At 42.9% G+C, this 20,033-nt stretch overlaps 1 protein-coding gene across 5 annotated transcripts in view; it reads right to left on the bottom strand.

Annotated features, from left to right (window-relative positions):
* Positions 1–773: 773 nt before the first annotated feature.
* The window catches only part of PEX12 (peroxisomal biogenesis factor 12), a 58,294-nt gene continuing 39,034 nt past the window's right edge, over positions 774–20,033 (bottom strand). For all 5 annotated transcript variants that reach the window (XM_085649632.1, XM_085649635.1, XM_085649634.1 and 2 more), the window contains one exon: positions 774–5,717. In XM_085649632.1, the coding sequence (XP_085505758.1) occupies positions 5,318–5,717 (400 nt within the window). In that variant the 3' untranslated portion in view covers positions 774–5,317. The remainder of the gene's footprint in view (positions 5,718–20,033) is intronic.

The following is a 20,033-nucleotide window of genomic DNA, read 5'->3' as shown; positions in this document are numbered from 1 at the left end:
CTACTCTAGTGGCACAGATAAAGTTTGGCCACACTTATGAACTCACAAAACTTGGTATGCTGCTGCCATCGCTCCATTTGCTAAAATCCGTGAAAGGGGCAGTAGTCCACTGTCTTTAGAATGAGAGCATGCTTATCATGCCCCCTTCAAGGTCACAGGACAAGTCTACGAAATTACTCGTGTCAAGAGAGCAGCTAGGGCCTCTGCGCGCACTAGAGTAGCATAACGGTAAGGCTAAAAGGAAAAAATAGGGCAACAGACACATGCAGTCATGCACTCAGGTTAGGGGAACACAACTGTACACCATGTGGGGGACATTACAGTACCAACACTTATTTTATCATGTTCTGGTGGACATCTCCTAATGGCAGGACTTCCATCACTGCATTTGGAGCAAGAACTGACATAACTGAGTCTGAGTCTGCTTCCTTCCTTGTGTGGACAGCAAGCACCCAGCAACTCACTGCATAGGCATTCAGGTTTTCCTGCGATCTGGTACAAGGGTTTAAGCATGCCACAAACGAATACATTAGATTGTGCAAGCATTCTGACATACGGCATAAATCCCAATGTATTAGATGAAGAAGGCAATAATTCCATACTCTTTTGGTCATGCAAAAATAAGCAAACAGATCAAAAATCTAATTACTGCGATTTATGACGACTGGACAATGTTACCTGTTCAACTATAATATTATAATTTACACTGCAACTATATGTAAAAAAAGGTCAAATTATTTTCTGATGAAATAATGCGGAACCAGAAAAGACAATTTGTGTGTATTAACTGTTAATTTTATTTGCGTTTTTAAATCAACATCAATATTCAAGATTAATTCTTAGTGGCTCAACTTTGCTAGCCCCTGAGAGCCACAGATGACTTTTGAGGGATTTCATTAAGATGCGTAGTAGTGTCCAGTCCAGGGCCGGCTTTAGCGCTGTTAGTGCGACAATGTTTCAATGTTTGTTGGCGCCCCCCATTGACATCCTTCTCCAAAGTTTCCCTTACTAACACCCTTTAACAGTGCCCCTCAAGTCTCCATAACCACTCTCTTGCATGCATTTTTTTTTTAATAGCACCATTCATACCAGTGTAAGGTGTCAAAGCACTTTACATCACATACACATTAAACAGAGACAATGAATCACAGGTGTGTAAATCAGTGTATAGGAAATGTTACAGCAGATAGATGACTACAAGATGTAGGAGTCACAAGTCCTCCATACTGGTAGGAAGTATCGTTTAAGAGTGCTTGGTCTGGAGAAGCTCAAACTCAGAATTTAAAACATAACACCATGGTTAAGGGTTGGCTTTACTAATGAAAACTGATTACCAAGTGAACCCTTTTTGCAACATTGGTATAGCGAAAGACTGGGGGAAAAAATCAGAAGGCTCTAATCTATACCGTGAATTTTGCATGCAGCTCTTTGATGATAGTTGATAGCTCACGGTTCTATATTAAGACTTAAATGTAGAAACTGCTCATAACAAAAGGGTCTCTCTGACAGGAGCAGTAACACACTGACCTATTTACATTATATGCACTTATGATCTGCATGGTACACGTGCTTTGCATCAGACATTTTAATCTGCTACTTTATGATGAGTCAATAAATTCCATTAGACAAAACTCCAATCTCTCTGCAGCTGGTCCATGAATCACCAAAGTTATCTTGACTTTTTTGTGGTTGCCTGAAAATTGTTGGAGGCAAAGAACGTGGCAGTAGGTGCTTTTATAACCATACTGTACTTGAAAACATGGCGCCCCCCCAAAGTTAGCGCCCAGTGCGGTGCCACCGATCGCATCGCCCTAGAGCAGGCCCTGGTCCAGTCTAATGTGTCAGGCTATAATAGGTAATACTTATCACAAAGATTGTCCAGTAACTCGTACCATCAAGGTCTTTGAGAACTGGACTGACATGATACATTAATTCCTATTATGGGGCCCATTTCTTGAACAACTCTACTTCCTCAGTTTTCCTAAAGGGGATACTACATCACACCATAAAAAAGAATCACTGCCACGGCGGTGGGGTGTGCATCCCCATATCTTCAAGCCTGGAGGCATCCAATGATACAAAACTTTAACACGAGCGGCCAGGCAAAATGCAATCTGTTCGCACTGCGGATTGGCGACGCCTTTGCTCCTTGACAGATACCTTCTGGTTCAATCTGTGGAAACTGATTTCTGTACTTGTTCCAACTGATTGTTCTTATTGAGCTACTTATCCGTTAGCTGACCTTCCCTCTGCTTTTTGTTTTATTGGTCTTAAGTACATTTTAACTCTCGTTTTAACTGTGTATTCATACTTGAGGGCCACACAGTTATTTTTGCATTTGGCTAGTTTTTTCAACCGATGTTTATTGTGTTGTCAGTACAGCCTTTCCCGAAACCGGTTAAATTGATACCAATTTTATGAGCATTACTTTCCAAAATTCATAGTTAATCCGTTTCATTAAAACGACTGAAACTGTTTTAATTTGTTACAATTGATTTACTATTCATTGCCCAAGTCTACTAATAGGTGAATCAACAAAGAAGGGACTGTGGGCTTTTGAATAGGACCAGCATGAAGGCCCAAGGACAAGACGTACAACAAAAAGTTTATGCTGTTCCTTTTAAGCGAGAGACGGTACACAGAAAATTATGGGCCAACCTGATCACTGCGGTTCAAAGTTGGGAATCCAATATGTTGGATTGTAATGCCCTCACACACCCTGTCGGGTGTCATGCTTCTTCATCAGGCTGCTCCTCGTCGGGTCGGCGGTGCAATACCCGACGGGCTCCCTATAGTAGGAGCACTTTGACAGAGATCTTTTACCAACAGCCGTTTGATGAAGTGCGGGTGGGGGCCTCCGTGTGTGTAGATGTGTAGAGGAGTTGGAAGTGAATGTAAAATAGTGTTGGGAGTACCTACGAAAATAACTTTAATCAGGGGGTCTCCTACCCTAGGTAAAAACAAAACTAAGGCACACGGCTGGGGTAATGTTCCAGATTGTGGCGCTCTTGTAAGTAGTGGGTCAACATGTTTCTTGCCAAAAATGAAAAGTATACAGGCGATTTGTCAGGATCAAAAGCTTATGTTCTCCCACAATACTCTTACCTAAACCATCATTTGTAACCTATTGAGCCTCTAGCTATACAGTGTAACGTGTAGTTCTCATTTTGCTTTAGTATCTCTAGGTTTTTCTTCTGGTTTGTTGATTCCTTTACACTCTTTGCAGTTATACGTAAAGCACTCCGACGTCATAGGGCCTAGTATGTGCCATATTAATAACTGTAAAAACAAATAAACAACCCGATTCCATCAGGTGATAACAAGAGCATTTTGGTTGGATATCTGTAGAATTAGCAATGGGCTGCCTCAAGGATCATCTTAGGCACCTCCATCCTGTGTGACACATACATGACTACTTTTAATTCGGTTAATTCACTTGCATTGGTGGCACATTAGGAGTTTATGTACATGCTGACTGGGGAGAAATGCAGTGGAAAAAGGTAGAAATTCATCCAGCTAAGCAAGAGGGAAAATGGAAAAATTAATTTCCCTATCTTGGCAACCAATCCTCCCTATAAAGGCAAAATAAAAATAGTAATTCTAGCCGTCAGTGATTGGCTAGTCTCACTTCAAGGCCTAACCATGTATGCCTGTGTCATGACCTTTAGTTGTAGGAGTATTCCTTAGCAGAAAATTGTTACTACTTGTACAGTTAATTAATGTTACGCCTTTGTAGGTCTCCATCATATACCTTTTCTGGCTTTTTTAAATGTTCACATTCTTTATCTGTTGGTTATCATTGAGTGTGCAACCTAATATTTCTTTTGGGCTTCCCATGTGCTTTACGCATTTTGCTGAACTCAGAAAGTGAACCCCTGGATTCTGCTCCTGTTTGGCAGCCTTCACCTCGCCATGTACTGCTCTCTGAAACCAAGGCTTTCAAACATTAGTTGCCACCTCCCAGACCACTCATGTTCCTTTCCACATTGCCCTAAATACACAAGCAATCCAGAACAGGGGTGGGAACTGGATAGGGGGCAAACAGAATAAACATAGGTTTATATACGTTTAGAAACACTGAAAGACACAAAGACCACGCTCACACAAGTCTGTTTTTGAAAATGTGATTTAGTGCACCAGACAGTGCCCCCGTCAGTGATTGAAAATGCAAGGCTATACTAAAGTTCATGAAAAGAAACCCACACCAAGGCTTCTTCCGATTACTCCGATAACTAGGGGCTAGTAGGGGGATACCTGTGAAGCATGTCAGTTCAATAGTTTAGTTCAAGAAGCTTGGCTCCCTTATATCCACAGTTCTACTAGAGCACCACAACAACACATCCACACGGACACCACTGGAAAGGTTCCTACACCGAGTTACAACTAACGGCCTTGTTAGGTCAGGAGTGTTTTTGAACATACCCACCTCCTGGAACATATTATTATCCTTTCCATGAGCATTATTTTCTTTTCCGTTTCTGGTCACGAATATAATCAAATGTCAATAGTTTCTGCACGATATTCTCAATCCTGAGGCAAGACCCAGTTCACGTTTTCCTTTGATCAGATCCATTCATCTTGAATATTCGGTTCAAATATGGTTAATAGTCAATAAAAACATAAGGCACTTATGGCTAGAAAAAAATATATATATTATTGCGATGACGATACCCACAGAGGGCTTCATCAAGCACAAAAGGTGAGACTAGCTAGATTCCTCCAAGGCATGTTTACAGGAAGGAAACCAACTGACACCAATGGAAACTGAGTTTAAGCAATTCTAAAACTACTTTCTAGGGTAGTACTGTTCTTATAAAACCTCCATTGGACATGGTTATCATTGTCCAGACGAACAAGAGGTTATGGCTTCCAGGATGAATCTTCCTGCATCCTCCAATCCTTGCATCTCGGCTACCCCATGCTTCCCATGCATGAGTCCCGGCTCAATCCCAATTCATTATTTTTGCCAATTACAAAAAAGAGTCAGAAAAAAGATATGGTAGGGATGGAGAGCGCAAAAACCAGGCGTTAAACTTGGCAGATCATTTTAGTTAGCTCTATAGAAAAATTGCTACTCTCAGACCTGGAGGGAAGAAGGTTAAAAATGAAATGGACACGGACGGTTCTGCTATAAAAAGACAACAGATGCGAGCCCACACAGACGCGTAGCAAAGGGGGTATATGGTCCTCCCCAGGCGGCACGAGGTTTGGGGAAGGCGGCGACCCCCTCTCCGTTGTTACCTGCGGCCGCGGGAATCGCCAGCCCCCCAACCTCACCTCCTGCTCCTAGCTACGCCACTGACCCAACATTGAGTTTTCAGCTTTCGGGTGAGTAGAGCTTGACCAGGTGCTGCAGCTCGGTGGGATACCCCGTCACCGGGCAGCGCTGGTGGTGCTTCACATAAAAGTAGGCGCAGCGGTAGCAGAAGACGTAGCCCGAGGTGGCGAGGGCGGTGTCGTTGACGCGGATTTTACGGCACAGCGGACAGACCGTCTTCAGCTTGGGCAGCAGGGGCGAGTAGGTGTCCTGCGTGAAGTGGGCCGGTGCAGGGGGCGTCGGGAGGGCTGTCAGCGACTTCAGGGTCTCCTGGTTTTCCGAAGAGTACCACCAGTCCAGGAACTGCAGGAAGAACACGCCCACCGAGAGGCCCGTAGAGAGGGACACGGCTGCGCCCCCTGCCGCCCTCTTCAAGGCCGTGGTGACCCTCTGACTGAGGCTGTGGAAGGACAGGAGAGAAGCACACATAGTAAAAAGTCATTCTGCTAAGAAAACACCAGCCTGCTACACAGGTGCATCTCATTTACATTTGAAAAGAGAGTACAGTTATTCAACAGAGGTGGCAATTTCAATGAGGGACTGACAAATGGGAAGGGAGCTTTGTCACTGGTTTTTACAACTGAAATTACCCCTGAAGAAAGGATCCTTAAAAGTAAATACTCAAGATTACCAAAAACATGCAACACTTTATCTCAAGACACTGGTTACACCCAATAACCACCAGAAGGCTCCATGATCCTTCCTGTGCACTCTCTGCCTTTGGTTTCTTGATTCTCCCCCTCCCACCACCACCGAAGCAAGTAGTCAATCCATGGTTGTCGTGTCAAACAGTCAGCAGCCCCTGCGGAATTCTGCAGTGATCTGAGATCTGGCCATATGGTAGCACTGCATACTGTTAGTGTAGGTCCAGCAGTTCATCCTCATATGCATTTAGCTGTGGAAAGGAACGGGATGAAGAGAAAAGCCACAGATGATGCAAGTGAAAGCAATATAGAATGCATTCTAGGGCCCAGTGTTCATCAATTGCTGTCCTTGGGACAGGGAACATGCTTACCGTAGTACCGGTTTGCCTTTCACTCACGGGCATAGAAGGGCTCCCTGGACTTGGGGTGCCCATATATCTCTTCATTCCTGTCCTAATTTTACTTTGAACTAGAAAGACACTCGCCTGTTGCTTCAATGCTATTGGGTGGCAGAGTGTACTTACTTGCAATCTTTCCGGCACGTGGTGCTTAAAACTACCCCATCTCTTGCCCAGACAGGTGGCAGAATGCTATGGGGCATCCTCTTGTATAGTCGTAAAATGGCTTACCCAGAGGTGTTCTTCCCTCCCGCAGGAGCCTCGGATCTTGGAAAGCAGCAGGAGATGCTTTGAGCTACTCTGTCTGGCACGCCCATTACGAAGCCCAGTATCCCAACCACGCAGCACCTCAATTCAGACTATGGAACTACTTGCTACTAAATCCAGGTACCAATGCGCTGGGCAGACACACTTCCTCCTCAGCAGCACTCGTGTCACAAGATACTTCATGAACTGTTTCTTTTATGTCATGCTGAAAAAATCTCATCGTTTTCTGGGAACATTTTTTTTTTTTAAATCTCGGAAAAGGTCGTCGGGTGGTCATTTACTTGTCTGATTAGAGCCTGTGAACTCAGGCTTCGCTTCCGATATGGTGTATTCACTACATAAATATGTTTTGAAGGATTCCGGAGTTCTTTAGGAATCAGGAGGACATGCAACTGTATGATACATTTTCAAGGCCTCCGTTTTAAGGTCTCTGCTACAGACTGATAGTTTTGAATATAAATATATCCTTTGAGTTGTCTTTGGGTCACTCCCTTGCTCAAGACTGGATGAAGTTGTTGTCGCTTTTGATTCAAAATCTTTCCTCCATGTTCATGTGTTTGTCTTGCAAAGAAGCATTTCAGTTTCTGTGTTCATGGATATGGTGTGGCATGCCACTGCATAGGGACTTGATGTTCCCTGCTGCTCAGCCAGAGTGAGGTCATTGTACGGTTGGAATGTTGAGAGTGTTTGTGCTTGGACGAGTGGACAGTGGGAGTGAGAAGAGCTGAGCAGCAGGATGCTGCCCTTGGTGGGGCTTTATCTGTACCCTACAAATAAGTTAATAAACCTACTTCTTTTATAACCTATGAGCATCCATCCTTTATTGTAACACCCCTGCACTCTGTTTTTGCTCTTCACCTTTCTGTGGCTTCTTATACTATGCTACATGTATTTTTTTTTTATTACATTTTTCATTTTATGTGTACCTGGCATCTACAAAATACTGCCAGACAACCTGCTTCAGTCTTTGTGTGCTTGTTTTTGGGTTTCCCCATCACCCGCCCTCCTGCTGCTCCACGTTATATTATATCTCAATCTATCTAAAGATATAAAGATTTTTTTTTTTAAGGAGGACCAAACAACTAAAAAGTGCTGCCGGACCACTCGCTTTCTTTTGCACACTTTCCAACTGCTTCTTTATGCTATTTTTCTTCATTTTCATTTGCCAATTTCTTTTTGAGTTCCTTCAAATACTCGGTCTCCTGCTGCTCCCCATGTTATATCTATCTATCTATCTATGTATATCTTTATATGATACTATTTAAAAATAAATATTTTAAAGAGTAAAGTTATAATTTTTAGTTACTGGGGATGTAAATTTAGAAAAAACGTGCGTTGGTTCTTGGGAAATGAGAAACTGGAAGTAGTAAAGTTGTATCCATATTTATGAAAAATCTTTACAAACAGGTGCTCCGGTAGCAATCATATGGATCATTGTAAAGGCAAGGCAATCTCACAGGCCTTTGTAATTAATCGATTGTATACACACGACGGGTAAAGACACTTCACACACATTTTATCAGTCTATAAAATAAAGATACCACCAGCATGGAGCTATGCCTGTAAAACAATAGAAGCACAAGAGTGGGACCAATTTGAGAAAGTGGAGGGACACATCTGGCGCCAAATATGTAATTTGAATTGCGCTGCTCCTATCTCAGCGATTAGGCTTGAATTTGGTTTACTCCCCACTTATGTGCTATCTATGGCTGCGTGCTTGAGATGGAGCAAAGCACTAGTAAACAGCTCCGAGAATATGTTACGGGTAGCACTATGTAAGGAAATATTTGTCAGCGTGAAAGAAAAGAGTGCCCTTTTTAGGAATCATCTAAAAGCCATGAAAATGTTCGGCTTAGATATGGATAGTGTGGTGGTACTCTGTGAACGTGCTTTGAAAATCAGAATTAAAAAAAAAAAAAATCTATGGGTTTTCTCGCGAAAGAAATACTAAAATGTGCGCAGAGAAAAGTAATAATGATTGTATTGTGGCGAGTAGTATTTACCAAAAACCCCAACCATCAAACACGCCCTTGGAGGACAGATTGTTAACGGATTATATGCCTAAACGGGCCACATCGCTTACATACCGTAAGCTGATCAACAACCTACCGGACCCAATGCGTCCCCTCCGTGAAAAGTGGTCCCGTGATGTGGGCGAATTTGATGACCCGGAGTGGCGGGAGGCGCTGGCTTCGCCGCGGGAGGCGGATATACCTTCGAGGCTACGGCTAATACAGCTCAGAGTTCTGCACCGCTCTTACTACACCAGGCACACCCTACACAGCATAGGTACTGCGTCACTTCCGTTCTGCTTGCGCGGCTGCGGAGAGGTGGGAAATTTCTTTCACACCATATGGGAATGCCCTGTGCTCCAGGAGTACTGGAAGCAAGTGATGTGGACGCTGTCGCAGTCGGGGGGAGTCCCACTGGTACTGGAACCTAGGCGCTGCCTGTTGAATATATGGGAACCTAACGACCGTTCACGCCAGGCGCAGGGATGGGCTACGCTAGGGATCATGCTAGCCAAACGCAACATAGCCCAAAAATGGGGAACAGGGGAATTGCCGAGGCTAACCGCATGGGGAGCCGACATGGACGAGGCCATGTTTGCTGAGAGGTCGGCCTTCATCAGGCGGGGCTGCCCTCGTAAATGGAGCAAAGTATGGGGGGCGTGGAATAAATTCAGGGGTGGCATTTGCGACCCGCCCTCCGATTCATACGACGATGCTTCGGACTCAGACTGATGTGGGAGGGCCCAGAGATGTGTGCGCGGAGTGGAGGATATTGAAGATGTATAAGGTTGGGAACTGTTTCCTACGTATTTGTCTCTATCAGTTGCTACTGAACTGCTCTATATTGTGGAAAACTGCGTGTTCGACTGTTGTTTTGTACTGCTGCTTATTAACAAAATAAAAACAAATTAATAAAAATAAAAAAAACCCCAACCATATGTTTTATGGAATCTTAAACACGGAGTACGTAGAGTTATTCTGTTGCTTAGACTGAATTTACTCCAAGAATTGTAACAGGAGCTTGGGAGGGCATTGCTAGACAGGAAAGACTTTGTCACTTATGTAACTCCTGTATACAAGATTTAAATCATGTCCTATTTGTTTGCCCCACATTACAACAAGTACGTCGCAGATACCCAAGGAATTGTTTTTTAAAGTATAATATCACCACAGCAGAAGAGGCCCGTAACTGTCTGCTGGCACCTCCATCTGAACTTGTTTGTTTTACATTTTTTAGCTTTTTTAAAACAATTTAATATATATTAGAATAGTATTGATTTACTATGTATGTTTCTGAGCACTTGCACTTTTCCAACCTTTTTTGCTGCTAGCTATCGAGTACTGTATGCTGAAATTGAATATCTTTGCCTTAATATGAACTTTTGAATTTTTATGCAGATTTTACAGCTACCAGTTTTCACTTATTGTCCCTAGAGTTGCATTACTCTGTGAAGTTTTAAATCAGGCTTCTCCGACCAGTAGCTCGTGAGCTACTGGTAGCTCTCCAGCTACCTTTGAGTAGCTCTCTCGTGTGCAGCCCGGCATACCAAATCAGAAACTTTTGCTTGGTAGAATTAATATGTGTATATCAAAATTGAAACCTATGTAGTGATGGCAAAAATGAATGTATTGTCAGAACCCATAATTTCAAAAATATATTTACAGCTGATATTTGAATGATAAATCGTGCAGCATTGGGAGGCGTATTACTAACATTATTCCCTTTGTGGTAGGGGGCATTGCAGCTGTGGCTGATATGTATTCCCATTGTAGAGGTATTCCAAACTGACTAATCCTTTTTTACATTACTTCTGGCAATCCTGTACTGAGGTGATCACAACTAATAATCCTGCATAGGGTGGCCACTAATGTACTCTTGTATTAAGTGTACAACACTAATAATTTAGGTAGCTCAGGATGATTTTCGTGGAACACAAGTAGCTCTCATTACTGAAACGGTTGGGTACCCCGGTTTTAAATATCCTTTCACTGTTATTATGCTGCTGGTTATCTTGTACTGTATTGTGAATTGACAAATTCCCGCTTTTCACTACATGGTTATGCTGCTGGTTATCTTGTACTGTATTGTGAATTGACAAATCCCGCACTTTTATTATAAGGTTTTCATTTTGAAAGTTTTTATTATATCATTAGATTGTAATCTTCGTAAAAGTCCCCTAAGTACCCATCGATGGTAAGCTGATTTGTTATAGATCAATCCTCTTGGAACTTGAATGTTTATTGAATGGTTTCCATATATATGTTTTTCCTTGTTTTTGCATGATATGATGAATTTAGTACCGTACAAATCCAGAAAATCTCTTTTTATGGAGTGTAATGTTGATTTTTAGATGTATATTTTTCCTTTTATGTGGAACTCTTCGGAGTCCCAAATCATAATAAATAAACTGTACATCTTTATATTTATATGAATATCTCTCTCTCTCTATATATATATATATATATCTATATATCAAAGCTCCAAGGTTCCCACCTGTGGAGATGCACTCTGACATCCACTGCAGCAACCTTCATGAGGTAAAAGCCGGATCGGCGGGCGGATCCAGTTTACAGCATGCCTGTCGATTCACGCCTGACGCGTTTCGTGCTCATTGCACTCTTCCGAGGCGCGACAGTCATTTTGGCATAGAGGCCACACCTCCCACTATGATCCCTCCAGTGGGCGACTCGAATGAGTCCACGTTGGTTTGTGGGTCTTGCAGTGTGTGCCTCAGTTGTGTGCCGCTGTCTGAGAAGTTTCAAGCCCACCAATGGGCCTCTACTCGCACATCCGGCTTGTAAATCCCCCATAGATGCCTCCACATTGAGACTCCGTGATTCGGTGCTCCGTGGCCCCAAATTTGCGGGTGGTGCATCTCCCGCGGCTGGCAGGCCGCGTAAAAATCAAAGCTCCAAGGTTCCCACCTGTGGAGATGCACTCCGACATCCACTGCAGCAACCTTCATGTGGTAAAAGCCGGATTCAGTTTACAGCATGCCTGTTGATTCACGCCTGATGCATTTCGTGCTCATTGCACTCTTCAGAGGCACGACAGGCCTGCTGTAAACTGGATCCACCCGCCGATCCTGCTTTTACCTCATGAAGGTTGTTGCAATGGATGTCAGAGTGCGTCTCCACAGATGGGAACCTTGGAGTATCTATCTAACACAAACAAACACACACACACACTCTCTCTCTTTTGAATTTGATTTGCTATTCTGCCAAGACCATGTCCTGTGTTAGAATGGCATATTAAAAATGGGCACTACTGTCATGACACCTGCATGCAACTGGCAACAAGCATTGGCAAAGCCTTTTAGAGCTGAAACCGATTGGGTTTGCCAAGGCTTGTTTAATAAATCTATACAACTCGTAGCACACATGCTGCGCCAGTTTTTTAATCTGTAATCATGGTCCTTACTTTGAGTCTCTGCCATTGAATGGGGTATTACTGATTCCCTGGGTTGGAGGGCTAGTGAGGAAAAGAAACGAGTTTCCCCTGTAAGATCTTGAATACATCAAGACTTATCTCCACCATTAGCACCCGAGACTGTTGAGCCACGGCCATAGAGGCTTCTGTCTGATTTTCCTCTGTCTCAACTGAGGGTTGAGGCATATATTCGAATTGACAGAAGTGGTGCCACAAATTTGAAGTGGGTTCTCTGTCCCCATGCCTTAAGTATACTTGAGCAGCTGACAGGCGGCACAAGGATGGGGCACGAGCAGAACTATGCCTTTGGACTGAGAGTTGCTCTATTACTAGAGATCGGGAACCTTTTTTCCAGATGTTATCTCTCCGCCCTGAATGATCCTTCATCCGGACACATGGCCTTCACTCTTTTTGCCCTTGACAAACTGCTAGCCACGAGTACTTGCACCAGTCACTGAGTTGATAGACGGGGTACATTTGTTTAATTCACTTCATTTCTGCTCCCAACTATCCAACAAAGTCTTAGATGATCCTTTCCAAATCAAATGGTAGATCAAACTCACACAAAGCAAGTCGCACATGGGGACCATAGGAGGAACGTTCACACCATATACCACGATCGGAACATGGGAATGGTACGCGGCATCCCAGACAATCAACAGATGAAGAAGGCCACAATAAGAGCAGACTGTCCGCTACTCAAATGCAGATCAAGTATCACAACAAATCATGACAAAACATTGCCTTAGCAGTGCATCCAACACTTTCAGTTGCACTACGCAGCGCACACAACCTCTGATTATATTTAAACCGGTCTACTAATCATGATCATTTTTTTGACCAGTATTATAGTATATTTTGTCTTGTACCCCTGCCCAATTACCAATAACGCACTATTGTGATTCATGCAATCTTCAGATTCTTCTTCTTGATGACCTAAAGCTGGAGGTTGTGGCATTTTTTTTAGGCTGTTGTACGCTCTGGAACCGCTGAAGGGGGAGACTCACCTGGCACTGGGATGGACAGCAGAGGGTTATGGAACCTCCAAAGGATTCGCAACATGTATAATCGGCTTCTAGGCTCTGGTGTTTTCAATGATGTTTTCGATGTTGAAGGTGCTAAGGGGACCCCCCCCTTCCATAGATGCTGAAACTCGATGTCAAGACGTATATTGATACCAAAGAGTACCTCTATGTCGAATGAGAGGTTCTAGAAACCCTCCGATAGACTGCCTTGAAGTTAATTGGGCGTAGGAACAATGCAGAGGTGAGGAAAGGTCTGAGGTTTCCCAAGGGGGAACCAGACCTGGTCATCACCAGGCTTGATGAAAGTCTCAAACTAACCCATCTCTGAAGCCGTTAGTTCAATACTTTTTCACATTTTACGCCCATGATACATATGCTATATTCTTCATGAAATAGATCCCTTGCTTAATGTTTTATCATTTGTAAGTTGCGGTCCTGCTAGTTAATTCTATAAGGAACAATGCCTTTGGTAAGTGTGCTAAAAGAATGCAATATGTTTTAGTTGTGACTATCCATACTAAAAAGTTTTTTTTTTAAATGTTTGCCTCACATCAATTCTCTAATTTGTTTCTAGCAAGGAAACGCTTATTTTACTATTTCCAAGTAGGGTAACTAAGTTCCTGCTCGTCACTTAAATAAGCATTGACAGAAACTAATAGGTCTGGCTTTGCCTGCCAGCCTTTTGGCAATTATTATTTTGTTCTGCACTGTTTTTGCAAGAAATTATTGTTGAATAAGTTGGCGGCAATAATCGATCTAAAAAATAAAAAAAAACATTGACTTACGAGAAAAATATTTGATGATATAAAAAAAAAAAGTGCACGTTACTATAGTAGTTAGCTCTTGGCACTGAAGGGAACTACTCTGTGCAAGGATGTGCTCCTTGTGAAAAGTCAGTTTGTCATAACTCACAGTGAAGTCAGCCAATGGCTGAATGAGGCGGACCCATTACTCCAAGAGGAGTGCTGGAGTGGGTCGAGTCTTGCTGAAAACCCCTATGAATAACTAGGTTTTAGACATATCATCAAAGGGTCTTGACTAGCAGCCGATCTAAGAAAAAACGCCAGAAGGTCTGGCGTTGTCTGCCAACTTCTTGCCTTTGCTAATGCTGGTTTGGTTTGTCATGTTTTGTACATCTTTATGGCAATTGAATAGACTAGTAAAGACAGAGAGGCCTGCAAAGACAGATAGATAGAGGAGGTTGTATATATATATAGGTAAAATTGCATATCTGGATAGCTAGATAGTGTTGCATATCTAGATATCTGTAGCTAGTGTTGCTTATCTAAATAGCTAGATATAGTTGCATATGTAGATAGAGTTGCATATCTGGATAGAGTTGTGTATTTAGATAGCAAGGCTTGTACACAGAGAAGGTTGCACAGTTAGAGGAATGCACGGATTGGTCTAGATAGAGTTGCAAAGAGATATATAGATTTGCAACAAAATACAAAAATAGATAATCTGAAGTTTTTTTAACATTGTTAAACACTATTATTTGATGTGAGGTTTTCTAACATTGTACATATTGTATGTTGCATATGAATTTCAGATTATCGAATGTTTTTAAAGGATGCAACTAATGGTGGTTTTACGATGTGATTTTTTTCCTTTATAATTAAAGCCTCTGATGTTAAATTTCTAATTTGGTGGCACATCAGTTTATGGTGGTGGGGTTTATTCCATATGTACATTTTATGCATGGTGAATTGCTATTCGGAGGTTGTTTGTGAACAAGTGTGTTTTAAATTTTTAATCCAAGGGGATTTACCTCTACTGCTTAGTAGTGCCCTGTTCCCTCTGGTTGTGGGGCCACCTCTCTAGAATAAGTTTATACTAGAAGGAGTACACGTTTAGAACACGAAGCTTCAAATGTACGAAACTGGTATACTGTGAAATAGCAGCAGTCAGATAAATAAAGGCTACTGCAAAAAGATTTTACAATGGCATGAACAGGACACAGGAACTGATGAAGCTGGAATGTGCTCTGTGCTCACACCAAAAACAAGAGCTGGTAGAAAGATTCCCGCTATCACATCGGGCTCTAAACACAAAGCCAACACTAAAGTAAGAAAAAATAATAAATAATGATAACGTAAATATATAAACAGTGGCACTGAAGGGAACTACCTGGTGTGTGGATGTGTCCTTGTGAATGAGCAAAATGCAGTAACTCAAAGTGGAGTAAGCCAGCGAAGGAAGCAGGCTGACTCATTGCTTCAGGCTGCATGCTGTAGTGGGTGCAAGATGTGAATGACACAAGAATAGACTAATGGAATGAAGAGAACTAGCTGAAAGACCCATTAAGTAAGTTTAATGTACATATTATTTTGGGGAAAATCAAAAGATCTCGGCTAATGACAGCCCTAAAAATATAGAAGCTGTAATTTATGCAAATATTAGTAGATGGTGGAAACTTATAGCAAATATTTCCCATTCGGGCCCAGCCCATGTTAGTTCATTTTGGGATAGTATCCAAATTAGACAAATGATCGGTTCGAGAAGTGTGGTAAAGTTTCCACTATTCTAGTGCTACAAAATGGTACAAAAAGCTCAGTACAGCCTGGTGTACTACATTTCTAAACAAAACAAGAGCTGTATTGATATCAGGCACTTTGCATTATATACATGGAAATTAACGGTGTCCCAACTGCAATTGTGGAGTTTTCAAATGTTTACTGTCAATTCTTTGCTGATGTATATGCTTCAGCAGACTTTTTAACACCACTTTCAAATAGAATGTTTCCCCATGTTGTATGCACAAATTTGCGAAAAATGTGCCGATGCAGCGAAAAGCAAAGTAGCTCGGATACTGCACTTTTCATTCAATGAGGGTGGGTATATGAAAATTTCTCGTGAACCGGGTTGGTGGATTTTGTACACTTGAGAATGACAGAAGCGTTCAAAGGAAAATGCTCCTAGAAAGGAGTTGGTACCTGTTAGTTTAGCAGCTTTCCCTGTTCACCAATGCTGAAAGATTGAACTGCGAAATCAGAGGATATGGGATGGGGTGCATTTGACTGCACAGGAAATCGGGAAAAATCACATGTGAAATAACATCAATTATGTGAAAGGACAGTGTATATGGGGGCAAGGAATTAAACGATGTCTAGGTTAGGATATTTCGTTTGAAGGGCAAATAGCGCGGGTGTATCAATAGTGCAGCAGATGCAGTGACGCCAGGGGTGTGACAGGTACATAGACCAAATTATAGCTGTTTTTACTATGAAACCAGACGAGGGGCCAATTTTCCTTGTTTTGGGGCCACTGGCAAGTTTGCCACCCCACTGGATTGGTGTGCTTTTATCCTCAAAAATGTTACTTGAAATTTCTTAGAAGAGTTCAGTGCAGTGTACCCCATTTGAAAATGCCATGCAAATTGAAAACATGTTTAAACATGGTTTTCTCTCCAGCTGCGCTTCAATATTGAGTCAGATCTAGGAACTTCTTATTTTATTTTCTATTTGCTGTTTTGTATTGTGTAGACAAAACCCAAAAGGGGTGGCAGAGTATCTCACAAGATGACAGCATTGTATAGAGCTTTGGAGGGTTGTGGGGGGGGCAACTATTCAATCAATCTATCATTTCTAAAGCGCATCACTATCACCCCTAGGGGTATCTGAGCGCTGAGGTTGCTGCATCTAAATCGAAAACCGAGGTCTTGAGTTGCTTTCTGAAGCTCTGCCAAGGAGAGTGCCATTCGGAGGTGCAGGGGGAAGTAATTTCAGGCTTTGGCGGTGATGTAGCAGAATGCACGGCCCCCGCTGCGGGTGCGATGGATGCGGGGTACATGTGCGAGGGTGAGTGAAGTAGAGAGCAGGTGTTTCAAGGGAAGATGGAAGTACAGCCAGTGTTTGATATTAGAAGGTCCTTGTTTGTGGAGAGCTTTGTAGGCGTACGTGAGCGTCTTGAATTGGCATCTTTTCTAGACAGCAAGCCACTGGATGTTTCTGAGGTGAAGAGTGATGTCGGTACACTTGGGGAGGGCCGGGATGAGTCTGGCTGCTGTGTTATGTATTGTCTGGAGTCTTCTGAGGAGCTGGGTGGAGAAGCCAGTGTAGAGCGCGTTGCCATAGTCGAGGTGACTGGTGACGAGGTCTTGTGCAACAATCTTTTTGGTGTTTATTGGGACCCATCTGAATTTTTTTTTAACAGTATGCGGAGGGAGTGAAAGTAGAAAGAGGCGACTGTGTTGACTTGTTGTTTCATGGTCAGTTGGCTGCCCAGGATTATGCATAGGTTGCGAGCGTTATCAGTCTGTGTGGGTGTGGGTTTTTACCAAGAAATCCAATGACAACGCATTTTTTTTTATATCGGAATTACTTTTAGGACAAGTCTTTACCATGCAATTTTTTACAAAGCATATAAGTTTGTATTGGTGACTATGCAGTAAGTAGTTTATATATTTTACGGGTAATTAAAACAAGCTTTGGCCTAGCTAATAGGTCTCGCCTTTGGGACCTTATAACTGTTTAGTTATTCAGCACAATATCCTTGGTGCAACAACATCAACTGTTGCATGGCTGAACACTTATAAGGTCCCAAAGGCGAGACCTATTGGCTATGCCAATGATTGCAGAACGGGGGCAGGGGGTAGTTGCCAAATGACGACAAGGGAAAATAACATTTAAAAAAAAGAAAAAAACTCTTACCTTACACTCGCATAAATTGCTCACCTCACATGAAGTGCTGCTGCACCCCAAAGAGTGCCGTCCGTGGCGGACCCCCCCCCAGCTACGCTACTGGTAGCACAGAAGGAAGAGGCGTTTTCACATAATCCTGCACAGCTAGGAATGCAGTTTGCACCTTGAATAACAGGCGTTTTTTTAGTTCAATTCGGTGTTTTACTAGGGCCAAATGTCATAGGATCTGATTGAGCCTGAAGAATAATGGAGAGTGGTAATTACCTTCATTTCGCCAGATTGTCGGGCGTCTAATATTCTTGAGAAACTGGTATCTAACTCTTAGAATTCCAATTCTCTGGGAGCTCTCTCGGTGTTTGACATAGTGGAGGAGATGTCAATGGCAGCTTGGGATAAAACGTGCTTGAGTTTTTGGGGGCTGGAGGAAGTTGAGCAAAGCTGGAGAGGACAGGAAGTTGGGGAACAGCCAACTATCAGGGGGACATGAAGGAAGGGGAAAATTGGAGATCACCTCAGGAATGCAGATTTTATTCTTTCACATGGTAAAAAATGTTTTACCAGGATCTGTTTGTGTAAATTACCATTAGTGGAACAGTTTAGACAAAATGTCCTCAACAAAATGCACGAACAAGAAAAAAGGCGATCAAATGCCAAGGGTCTTTTGGCTAAGTCCAGAGCCATTGTAATGTGCATTATTGCAAGAGCAGTGCAATTTTAGCTGCGATAGCTGTTGCAAATCTGAAATACTTATGGATATCAATGACGTTGTTCTCATGCCCGTTTATACTCAAAAGAGAAAATAGCATCCCCGCAGAAAAAGACCAGAGTCAGGCTTTGCTCTGGTTCCATCTCTACTCGTTCTTTTTGTATTAGTTCGCGTTTCCCAGACTTACACTTAGGAGTGGATGTTCTCATTAGATGCGGTACAAATGGGTTTCTTATAGGCTCCGTAGGTTTGCAATGCACGGCTAATCTCCGGCATACCGCTGAGGGCTAATGGATTTGTATAAACACCCATCAACCACGTGGGTACAGAAGAAATGAAACCAAGAATTGTTTAAACAAGGATTAAAGTACACGGCTCCCAGAAGGAAGAAATGCAAACATGCTCTTTTGGAATAGAACCCTCAAACCACAAAGGAGGTGAGCTGCTGAGAAAACTAAACAAAAAACAAAACAAACACACACACACACTGAAGAGCAGCTGTAGATAATTAGCCGCCTGGAGTAGTCTGATCCCTGTGCTTTCCCACGGGATGTGATTACCGAGACAGCTGCCTTCCGGAAGCACTGAACCTGGCTGGAGCAGCAAGACACATACACTGAGGGAGTTCATCCGCCACGCTGCTCCACCACGAATCCTGGCGTCAGCTGCATCAGTGTCAGATCAGGGAGGGCCGTGGTTTGCAGGGAGGTGTAGATCCATGCTGCGACAACACACCGGGCACCAAATTCTCAAAAACATGTGCAACTACATAAGAAGCGCGGCCGCGAAAAGCACGAAAGTGAAAGATAAGAAAAGCATGATAGCAACTGCTCAAAAACAAAGGGGTCAGCTGAGGGGAAAGAGTAATGGAGGAGGGGTGCTATGTCTGGCTTCTATCACAGTGGCGGGGAAAGCAACCTAATACTGGAATGCAGCCTGCCGTGCAGCAGGCACACTGCGCGCCGCTAATTACTGTGCTCGCTCCCGAGACACATAGGCCATGGGAGGGGACATTTAAAGATAAGGCGGGACATACCCGAGCCTTTGGCCATTTGCGTGCATTCTTTTGTGGAAGCCTTACACAATGGCTAATCAAATGCGTGCCAGTTTTAAAAAAAAAAAACACGAGGAAAAGTTCTGGGAGTTGGAAGTCCTTACAATAAGCCTCGCATGCGCGCTGGCTCAGGCGAGACCTAAAAAGGGGAGGTTGGGGGTCTCCTCCAAATAGTAAATCTGTAATCTACATAAATTTCATTTAAAAAATATATATATTTCATTTACAAGCGTTTTAAGATTTATTGTATAATTTTTGAACAGGAGGTGGCAGTGTTAGACTGTGACTGGATTTTCTGTAACTGTAAGCGTGGGAAAAGTGCCTGGTATAGGTATTTCAGATGTGAGTGAATGTAAATGTGTGGTAGTGGTATGCGTTTTAAAATCTGAATTGTAAAAACGTGCGTGGTTATGTCATGCTTGGTAATGTCATACTACCGGGTGTGGGTCAGAGTTCTTCCGGCCACCAGCTGTGGTCCCAGGAGGAGGTGGTGTTTCCGAAGCTCAGTACCTCAAATTTTCCAGAGTTCTCTTTGAG

The sequence above is a fragment of the Triturus cristatus genome, chromosome 3_2 (assembly GCF_964204655.1).
Source record: "Triturus cristatus chromosome 3_2, aTriCri1.1, whole genome shotgun sequence".
Taxonomy (NCBI): Eukaryota; Metazoa; Chordata; class Amphibia; order Caudata; family Salamandridae; genus Triturus; species Triturus cristatus.
This window is presented reverse-complemented; position numbering and strand designations above follow the sequence as displayed.